The sequence below is a fragment of the Polistes canadensis genome, unplaced genomic scaffold (assembly GCF_001313835.1).
Source record: "Polistes canadensis isolate GaletaPanama2010 unplaced genomic scaffold, ASM131383v1 scaffold_28, whole genome shotgun sequence".
In the NCBI taxonomy this organism is placed as follows: domain Eukaryota; kingdom Metazoa; phylum Arthropoda; class Insecta; order Hymenoptera; family Vespidae; genus Polistes; species Polistes canadensis.
In genome coordinates, this window is record NW_014569575.1 from 1,111,116 (window position 1) to 1,122,210 (window position 11,095).

The window sequence follows — 11,095 nt, forward strand, 5'->3', positions numbered from 1 at the left end:
TAATTTCTTAATTTTACAACAAAATTTGTTTGTATTTATAAAAAAAAAAGAAAAGAAATAATTGCATATATTGTATCGTTTCGCGCGCTTAAATTAACAAAAGACAGCTGGCGAGACTAATATATTCGATCTCGTAGCATTTATCGACAAATATCGATAAGTGATGAAAGTCGTAGTTGTAAAATCGGCCAAGAGAGGGCAATTGAGATGGGAGGAGTGGGAGAGCGGCGCGAGGAAGAAAATGGCCGACAAGGCTACGGTAAAAGGGCAGGGACGTCGTGCGAGGTACGCGTTTCGGGAAGAAAAGATGTGCGCATCGCAGTGAATCGCGCGAGAAAGACCGTACAAGAAGATTCGGAACAGTAAACGGAAGATTGTGCGGTATCGGTAGGTTTGTCCGATCGAGGAGACCTTAACCGTAGCGAGTTGGATCGTTTAAAAAAAAAGCGTTCGCGGGCCGATTGTAAGCAACACACACAGAGAAAGTGAGAAGGGCTCGCCAGAGAGGTAAACACTTCAGTTGGATTTCTTCGACTCGCCCTATCTTCTCGCGGTCTATTGCATTGCTAATCGATGTAAATGCTTCTTCCTTCTTTTCATCTTTTCTTACTTTCTTCTTTCCTTCTTTATTTCCTTCCTACCGTCCTTCCTTCCTTCTTTCCTTCCTTCCTTCCTTCCTTCCTTCCTTCCTTCCTTCCTTCCTTCCTTCCTTCCTTCCTTCCTTTCATTCATTCTTCCATATTATTAGATTTCATTCTTTTAGAAAAAAAATATCGAGTGCACGTATTAGTTATTGTGTATGAAATATCGGTGAGATTTCAAAAGGAGATTTCCTGCGCGAGAAGCTCATCGATCAGCAGCAGGTTGGGTTCACGTCTGCCACTTGTGGCCATCTACGGACGCTTTTCTAAAGGGTGGCCCATTTTCAGCCGCGTATTTTTATTCTCCTCCCCCTCCTAATATCTTTCACAAATTTTCTCTTACTCTTTTTCTTGTCCTTCTATCTCATGAATTTCAAATATTAAGTTTGACACGAGAAGGTCTATCGTAAATTTGGTCTTTCGGTGGCGGACGTGACTATGGTACGTAACTCCTCCGTCGTTCGAACGCGTTTAACGCGTGCTGAATGACGGGAGCAGTGAAGATTTAAAGGGATCGATTTGTCAACAAGTCGATGAGAGTGCGCGCAGTTCACGGTCTGGATCACTTTCTTTCTTTTTTTTTTGTCTCTCTATCTATCTCTCTGTCTTTCTCTTTCTCTTCGCGATCGAAACATTCACCCGTTCGCGTCAATATATTTCGTTCGATATTTATTCTCTCGTGTTACTTTTCGCGCTTCTTTTAAGTACAAAATGTGTTCATTTTAATAGAAAAATCATCGACTCCATGTCTCGATGGACTGCAATGTTTCGTTTAGTTTTTCTAATATCTATTATTACATTTATGATCTCTCTTTCTTATAAACATTTTTATTAGCATTTAAATAATTATGTGATGTGCACGTAATTATGATTTTTTGACTACTTAAAGCTTCCTTTTCTTTCCTTTCCTTTTTTATATTTCTTGCTTTTTTTCTTTTCTTTTTTATTTTTTTTTAAATAATTTCTTACACTTTCTGTTAAAAGTTTGAGTTGACTATATTATCCTTTTCCTTTTTTTTTCTTTTTTCTCTTTCTTTTACAGATAGATCCAGTATTAATTTGGACTATCACTATTATTATCTACAATGGCAGTTAGGTAGTCGATAAAATTCATTGAGGACATTCAAGAACTTCAAGCGTATTCTTATCAAATTGAAGATGTGAAGAGAACGTACATGATGAAGCCACAGAAGAAGGCTATTGTTGCCCGGAAGGCAACTAAAATGCCAACGGTTGCTAAAAAACGTCGCACTCTTTTGGAAAAGACCATATCTGAAGTAAGGAAGGAGAAAAAATCTAAGAAACAAGATAAATTAGAAGACCCGAAGAGAAAGCAAGACAACGAAAAGAAAAAATCAGATAAAATGGATGAGAAAAAGAAGTACGAAGAAAAGAAGAAAGCTGACGATAAGAAAAAGGACAAATCGGAGAAAGTAGAGAAAAAGTGTAATAAGGATAATGAAAAGAAAGCGGATAAAGTAATCGAAGAGGAGAAAATTGATAGAGCGGAGGTAAGAGATGATACCGAAGAGTCACAGTGTGACAATCAAGATAAAAAGAAGGGACAAAAGTTGGAAGATAAAAATAAAGTTGAAAAGCAGTCTGTGGATAATAAAAAGAAAATTGACAAATCGGATGATAAAAAGAAATGTGGAAAAATGGATGAGGATAGTGCAGAAGATCAAGTAAAATCTTTAAATACCATAGAGGATAAGGATGCGCTTGAAGACAAGACCGATGTCCTAAGTTTGAGTTTAAAGAAGCGAGGCAAAGAAGAAAAGAAGAAGGATATAAAGTTGTCTAAAATAGATATGAAGGAAGCATTGAAGAACACTCCAACGAAGGACAAGAAATGTGATCGTAAAAAAATTTCAGACAAAGATACTGCCAGTCGGAAAAGTTCTCCGACAAGAACAAAGAAGAACTCCAAGACCAAATCATCTCAAAAGAAAAGTATTCCGCGAAAAACAGTTTTAGCGAAAAAGCCCCATTTTTCTGTAGTCAACAAGTTAATAGATAAAAAGATTAAACTAGTCAAATCTTTAAAGGTAGAGGAAACCATTAATGAGGAGGAGGACGAAGCTAAGAAGACTAAGAAGAAAACTACATGCGCTTCGAAGAGTAAAGGTGCACAAGAAAAAAAAACAAAATTAGCTAAACCTATGAAAGCTAAGTTGCCACAGAAAAATTCTAAAATTTGTACAGTGATCAAGGCCGAAGATAAATTGAACACGCTGGCTGAGAAAATGATTTTGAAAAAGAAAATTGAGTTGAAAGCCATTGAAAAAACATTAACTGAATCTAAGAAGATTTCACACAACAACATGGTAACTGATAGAGCACCCACGCCTGAAATAAAAAATGAAGTTTTGGAAGAAAAAGAATTGGAAAAAAATAATAAAGACGAAAGTCCTAGACCTAAGTCACCTGATGAAAAGAAGCCTATAAAAAGTAATACAAAGATTGGTAAAAAAGTTCCGAAAAAGATTTCTAAGGGAAAGGTACAAACTGAGAGCAACAATCAAAGATCTTCTTCTCCTGTAGAGTCTCCGGTGGGAGAATCCATTAAACAATCTAAAGAATGCGAAGATGGTTTAAAACCAGTGACCGGTACAAAAAAAGAAGAAATTAATAACGAAAGTGTTATTCAAGTAGACTTAAAAGTTGAGGCAGTTAATGGTAGTAGTACAAGTGGTGTGACATCTGCATCTGAATCAGAGGAAGAGTTTGATGAGGATAATAAGAAAACTAAACAAAGATACTCTAAGAAAAAAGAAAGATCCAATTCGCCATCCGAAGAACGTGCTAGGAGGATGAGACTTTTTGGATTTTGGAGCGGACCAAAGCGACACAGAGTAGCATCATTGAATGCTTTAGCTAAAGTACATTGTCTGTATGAAAATGAAACTGGGGGAGTGTATCTTGGAGGCTTTTGTAAGCCTAAACCAGAGAAAGAAAAGCAGAAAAAGAAAGAAGAAAAGGATGAAAATCAAGCTCGCAAAGAAAAAGAAAAAAAGGTTGAAAAGAAGCCGGAAGAACTTCCAACTCCGAAAAGAAAATTGAGGAATGTACCAGGATTAAGAGGAAAGCATTGGGACATGCTGGAAAGTTCTTCGTCGTCTCCTTCTTCGGATGAAGATTATGAGCGTGAAAAAAATGTTGAATGCTCTAAGAAGAAAGTAATTAAGAGAAGAAAGAGAAATGAAGAGGTAATGGATTTAAAAGATATGGTTGTGTGCAAAAGAATGGCCAGTCTTAATGCGTCAGCAATTTTGGCTGCATCATATTCGGATGAAAAGAATCGCTGTGGATCTAGTAGTAGTAGTAGTAGTAGTGATTCTTCTAGCGAATCAGAAGTGGAAATTATTAAAAGGCGTAAGCAACATGATTCGGATGCAGATAAAAAGAAAGGAAGGCAAGGCTCAGATCCAGATGATGTTTTAAAACCATCCAAAAAAGTAGTGATTGTTAATCAAGATACAGATGTAACTATCACAGGTAATTTTATCATTCAATGATCATACTTAAGTGTATTGTTATTTTTATGATATTACGATCATTGTATGTATTAGGTGTTTACGTTAATCAAACACGTTCGACGCATCACGAAGGCTTCTGCAGTATCGCTGGTATGCAATACAGAATCAGTTCAACCAGTCACACGCAAACTGCAGCTACAGCAGTCGCTACCGAACTTCATGACCAGGTGATTATCGATATTTAGTGCCGCTGGACGGCGAATTTGCGTGAAAATATGTGGAAATATATGTTGTCTAAAAATAAATATTTCTTTCTCAGCAAAAGGTAGAGCAACCTTGTAAATCTTACACGCCGTTGGGCGCATTATCGTCCATGCAACCACCGGGTAGTCAAGGAAATCATCCAAATATGTCACCGCGGAGGCATTCGGCATTTTCTGCGCCCCATCAGCATGGTGAGTGAAATTCACATATTTATATAAATTTTCTTTTCTTTTGTTCACATTGTTAGAGTAGACATTGCGATCGATATACATATGTAATTACATTTAAGCGCAATGTCAAAGATCAAAGTTCTCATGCATTACATTAATGTGTGTACTTATCTAAAATTATTCGAAGGTTTCTTCTTCTCCTCTAGAGTAGTAGTTGTTATGTAGATTCAATTTCATATATGCAAAAACTATTACACCGTTAAAACAGTTTTGTCTGTCGTCACGAACTCGTGGGAGTTGTGCCAGTTTACATTCAGTTACCTTTACGCTAAGCTCCGCACGAACTTTTTGTAATTATCGGCAAAGTACGAACGCGCATATCAAACAACAAAGTTTTTAACGCACATTTCACGAATCATTTGGTTAATCGAATAGAAAGTTAATAGATAACGTTGTAAAATGAAAATACGCCTACGAAAAGAAGGATCTTCTTTTTCTCAAGTGATACGAATAAAAATATGGCCCGACATCGGACAGAACTGAGAACAGTCGCGATCCTACCGGTATATCCAACTGAATACCGTAACTTTTCTCGAAGGATTTTTATTATTTTCGGATCCGACCACGATGGACGTTGTTGCGTAACGTTTATTTATTTATAAAGTTGGAGACCTCGTGTTAGGAACATTCATCGCTATCGTATGTCGCCTCGAACAAACAAAAGTATATACTACTAGCGGCGAAATTCAAACGTCTATTCGTTATATTATATCAGATCATCGGATTATAATGAATGCACCGTGTCGGTCTTTAATAGCAGCACCACGCGATAGTTTCACTTACTCTCCTATCGCATATCAAAATCAAACGTCCTACTTTCGCCACCGACTCTATATCACAATCAACAATCAGAATTTGAAAATTGACTTTCTATAAATGCCGCCAAATTCGAGTACGAGTGTCGCTCATTATAATCTCCATTCGGAGAGACATTTGAAAGGATTCCAAAGGAATTATCTCGGTTTCTCTATGTTCGTTTCCCGGCACTACCTTTAAATGAGAAAGTTTCTCTCAAAGCTCGACGAATAAAAGAGAGAGAGAGAGATAGAGAGAAAGAAAGAAAGAAAGAAAATATCGAGAAGATCAATCTACCCTCGCGAAAATAAGAGATCTCATCGTAGTCGTGTCGTGAAAGGATGGGGTGTCAGTGGTTAAACACCACCGCCCTTTACGTCGCTGCTCTGGCGCGTCTTACTTGCACTCGTGCACGTACATGCTCTTAGGTTGGTGTCTGGCGGATGTGTGTGCAAGAATACCTACATACAAGATACATATATGTACGCGTTGCGGCGAACATACCTTCTCCTTACGGCGCTCCCATCTTATGTAAACTGTGTGCCTCCAACTACGCAGCGATAGTGGGTACTTCACGGGGAAGAGCAGAGCAAAGCAGAGCAGAGCAGAGCAGAGCAGAGCAGAACGGAGCAGAACGGAGCAGAGTAAAGCAAAGGGTAAGAGAGAGGAAGAGAGAATGAGTGAGAAAAAGAGAAACGGTCATTCGGTGGTGTGTATATACCTGCGTAAAGAGAGAGAAAGAGAGAGAGAGAGAGAACGAGAGTGGTAAGTGCAGACGAGACGGACGCAATAGCGGCATGTAGCAGTAGTAGTAGTGTAGTAGAGTAGTAAGACCAGTGGTGGGGGTAAGCAGATAGCGTGCGCGTCGTGAAAGAGAGAGTGGGGGTGGCTGAGTAAAGGAGTGGGGATGGAGTCGTGTGTGCACGCTTCGTCGAGAGGAGGACGACGCACACCTGACAGTATTAGTCGAGCGATAGCCGGGAAGGTACGTTGTATTTAACGTGCTTTTGCAGAACTCAACTGTTTTCTTCATCTATATATATATTTTTTTTTTCTGATTTTTGACGAGCGCGAGTTACTCGTGCGTGCGCGCGTGTTGTGTGTGTTATTCTCGCGTGTGTGTATATCGTCATCGCCGTCGTGTTTTCGTCGGTGGTGGTGGTGGTGGTGGTGGCGGCCGTGGTCCGGTGCATACGCGCGTACATGCATCGCCAAGCGGTGTCTCGTTCTCATTTGTCGCGACAGCGGTGGTGGTGGTGGCGGCGTTGGCGGTGTCGTCGGTGCACTTCGTGCATCGCCTCCTCCTCCTCCTATCCTCCGACATTATTATTGCGAGGAGGGTATAAACAACAACGGAGCATTTTGTGGTGCGACGACGAGGACGACGCTACGCGATAGTCTACTTCTCGGACTTTTTTTTCTTCTTTCTCTTCATCTTCATCATCGTCGTCTTCGTCTTCGTCTTCGTCTTCGTCGTCGTCGTCGTCGTGGTTGTCGTCGTTGGTTCTTTCTCTTTTTCTCTCTCTCTTTCCCCATCGTTTTCGCCGGGTACGTAAAAGTACGATAATGGACGATGATCGTCGAACGACGAGGGCGACTTCTTCGTGCTTCCTAAGAACGACGAACCGTTTCTGCGTCACGCTCTTTTTGCTTCGCTTCTTTCTCTTTCTCTCATTCTCTCTCTCTCTCTCTCTCCTCTCTTTCTTTCTTTCTTTCTTCCTTTTCTTTTCCCTCTTTCTCTCTCTCTTTTGATTTTCGCTCTCTCAAGAAAAATATATATACATGTAGAAAGAGAGAGAGAGAGAGAGAGAGAGAGAGAGAGAGAGAGAGAGAGTGAGTGCCGTTACAAAAAGATCAAAGAAAATATTCATCCTCTCTAGTTCCAGTCCGTTAAATAGGAAGAAAGAAGGATTAAGTTTTCACGCTAATGTAAACTAAGAAACTTTGTATCAAGTATATAGATTATTATAGCTAGCGAACATTATTTTTTCTTTTTTTCTTTTTTCTTTTTTGCGGATAAGAGATGCATGGCGCGTGAAGAAGCGGGTAAATTTCTTATTGTCATGGCGGACTTAGCAGACGATACGATCACGTGGTGTTCGGTCAGTTTGGGGCACGGCAGTCAACTTCGATGGAAGAAAAATTTCGCATCGATACTTGTATTTACTATTGTTCATATACATATACATATTCACACATATAGTCCGATATTTGGTTTATATTTCTAGGAAAAGAATCGAAATTCATGGAAAATTCGAAAACCATGGAACGAGAACAATGGTGTTCGTTGAGTGACACGTGCAGCTGTCGCTCTTGTTCATCGACCAAATGGTACGTTTTTCCATTTGCGGCGAATACCGTCGTAGACTATTTCGATAATCGATATATATCCCTGAATCATAACTCGATTTCTTCTTTACAATTTAGAATTCGTACGTGCGAAGTTCCTTTTTCCTCCTCCTCCTCCTCTTCCTACTCCTTACACGGAAAGAACATTCTAATATTTACTTCCTCATTTTCGATGGCAACGTTGGCAAAATTTTTCGCGTCACGTTTTTAGTACCTTGCAATAATATTTCAATTTTATTTTCTAAACGATTAGCGGATCACCGTCGCGACTTTTACGAACAAAGAGAGAGAAAGGAGGAAAAGAAGTAGTAACGGTGAGAGGAGAAAGGAGAACTGTGGTGAGGTGAGGTTAGGAGGGAAGGGGAAGGAAAAAAGGGAAGAGCTTTGGTTTTAGTTGGCAAACGCGTCGTCGATCGACGTCGTCGTCGCCGTGGCGGTCTCCCCTCCCCCTTTCCCTCATCTGCCCCTCCCCTCTCCCGTCGAGCGTCGCGACGTCGTCGTCGGTCCACGAACGATCCGTGCTCGATGAAGCTCGGGAGGAAAGTCGTCTAGCTAAAACGTGTTTTACCCTTTTTCTTTCCCTTTCTTTTCTCTTCTTTTCTCTTCTTTTCTCTTTTCTCGTCTCGTCTCGTCTCATCTCATTTCATCTCTTTCCCTTCTATCTTTTCACTTCTTTTCTTTATCCTTTTTCGTTTAATCCATTCGTCCTTACGTCCGATTACGTATTTAGGATTTATATCGCCTCTTCTTCCTTCCGTCAGTTCATCTCTTTCATTTTAGTACAATGTACGATTTATTTCTTTTTTTGTTCTTTTTTTCTTTTTACCTGAATAGAAAAGAATTCTCAAACGAATCCAAGGATTAATGGAGTAGAGGGAACTGTGGAGAAGAAGTTTTTCGATAGCTCTCGGAGATATGAGAAATAGTTCGGACTGGAAGGAAGGATAGATTCACGTTGAACTTTATATCGTGTTCTCCCGATGCGCCTTTTACACGACGGTAATTGAACGGAATACTCGGGAAGACAGGATCGAACGAACGAACGATCGATCGATCGATAAATAGATATATATATATATATATATATATATATATATAGATAAATAGATAGATAGACTGATCGATTGTGAGATATCGATATCGTTCGTAACGTAAATATATGTATACGTTAACCATTCGGTTTCGCGAATAATAATCGTACGGCACTGGTTATATTGTCGTTTCTATTATAAAGATATCTTTGTCGAGTACCTACTCGTAAAAGTAGTCAATCGATCTATTCTCTATAATAAATTTGTCAAAGAACTTTAAGTGGTGAAAATGGAAGAAGGGAACACGAAGGGTGGGTGGGTATATGGGCGGCAGGCAGTGGGCGGGGGGGGAGGGTAGTAGTAGTTAGGTATAGGAGGAATAGAAAATGAAGAAAAATGACGTTCGATCGAAAGGACGAGACTAAATAGTAATAGAAGAGGGAAGAGTGGCGGGGGGGGNAGTTAGGTATAGGAGGAATAGAAAATGAAGAAAAATGACGTTCGATCGAAAGGACGAGACTAAATAGTAATAGAAGAGGGAAGAGTGGCGGGGGGTGGGGGGGAGGAGGGGGCTCGACTAGGCTTTTATTTCGCGATCGGAGTTAAAAGTTTTACAGGGTTGAGGGTGAAATCGCGCGCAACCCTCGTTATCCCGATGACGTTAAAAGCCGCGCCGCCGGTTATCGAACAGGACACGGTGATGCGATAGTTGGTCGAATTTGAAAATAGACTCGTGACACGGGCGAACGGTGCTTGGCGAATCGCCAGATTCCAGCGAACCAAGCGGAAGCTAGTAATCTCCTAGTTCTTCTCTTTCCTGACTGATACACGACCGAATATCACGGCCGGTGGATAACAGTCTAGAGGCTGGCTAGAAAAAAAAACACACACATACACACAGAGATGATAGCCCTTCTTCTTCTTTTTTTTTTTTTTTTTTTTAACTCCTTAAGCATCATCATCGTCATCATTATCATCGCGTTTAACAATAAATCTTGGTATCATCGAGACACGCGCGGGGGAGGGGAATATCTATGAGAGGATAGAAACGTTATATGGTACTTGCTCGAATAGAAACGACGATGATGTTGTCGACGAGAAGTAGAAGAGGATATTGCCCTCGAGCACATCACCGTGATCGTTGGTCCCTTTCGCGATAACTTTTATCGTCTTATCTATCGAGAATCTCGAGCGAGGAATGATCGAGAAAAAAAGATCGTCGAGTACCGAAGCAAATCGGTATCTCTTAACTTTTCTTTTTTTTCTTTTTCTTTTTATCTTTCCTCTTTTCTTTTTGTCTCGGATCGTCTCTAATCTACGAACAAGCTTGTGGATTTTGTCGTCCAGCAACAGAGTCCTTTTAAATTCAATGATTTCTTCTCAGGTCTCTTTCTATCTCTATATCTATCTCTCTCTTTCTCTTGGATTCTCCAGGCGCCTCTTTTCACGGCGTGGTAAACGCTCGTAAACTTCCAAGCACCCCGTTTATTCTGTTTTTCTTCTTTCGACTCTTTTTCTTTACTCTTTCTCTTTCTCTCACATCGACATACATACGTGGTGCATTCTATCCCTCAAACGATCGAACCCTCTAGCGTCGCTTTTAAGACCCGCGTAACTTTTGAGTATCCTCGTACAAAAGCATGTAGTTCTCTTTCTCTCTATCCTTCTTTCTTTCTCTTACTCTTACTCTTACTCTTACTCTTGCTCTTTCCTTCCTTCATTTTACAAACGTTCTCCCTCGCTTGTTCCTATTTGGAGATAGAGAAGAAGGGTTCGAAAAGTTGCTGAGAGGGTGAGCATCGCCAAGAAACGATTGTCGCGAACGAATTTGTTGCAGTAATCGTTCAAAAATCTTTTGCACGTGGAATCACGATCAATTTGTTAATCGGTATATTTGGTATATAGAAAAATATTTGAGTATAATTAGTTCATCATATCACAAAGTAATAAAGTAATTTACATTGGCGATTAATTGAATTGACACATTGATTTTGATTAATAAATGATATTAATAATTAAAGGGATCGAATGAATTTGTTAACATTTATTTTCAACGAGGCTCTTGCCAATATAAGTTCGCGGAAATTGTAGATAATGTCGTGTTCGAAGAGTAACAACAACGATGCGGGATTTAATCGATCGTATTGCGCGAACATTTCGTTTAATTAATAGATTAGTTATCTTCCAGGTTATATTGTTTCCTATCGTTTGAACGATCCCAATGTTAATTATTATTCTTTTGAAAATTCTTTTCTTTCGGCAAGATAAAAATCAACAGCTAAGAAGTATATATATATATATATATA

General features: G+C 39.7%; 1 protein-coding gene across 6 annotated transcripts in view; it reads left to right on the top strand.

The window, feature by feature from the left end:
* The first annotated feature begins 2 nt into the window (after positions 1–2).
* The window catches only part of LOC106783996 (enolase-phosphatase E1), a 12,138-nt gene continuing 1,045 nt past the window's right edge, over positions 3–11,095 (top strand). The window contains exons 1-6 of one of the 6 annotated variants that reach the window (XM_014743062.1): positions 3–507; positions 749–1,082; positions 1,684–4,139; positions 4,214–4,347; positions 4,440–4,575; positions 7,638–7,740. In XM_014743062.1, coding sequence (XP_014598548.1) covers positions 1,817–4,139; positions 4,214–4,347; positions 4,440–4,575; positions 7,638–7,740 — 2,696 coding nt within the window. In that variant the 5' untranslated portion in view covers positions 3–507; positions 749–1,082; positions 1,684–1,816. Of the gene's footprint in view, positions 576–748; positions 1,083–1,683; positions 4,140–4,213; positions 4,348–4,439; positions 4,576–5,837; positions 6,040–7,637; positions 7,741–11,095 lie in introns of those variants that run through there. The other 5 variants (XM_014743061.1, XM_014743060.1, XM_014743064.1 and 2 more) reach the window with 5 other exon arrangements.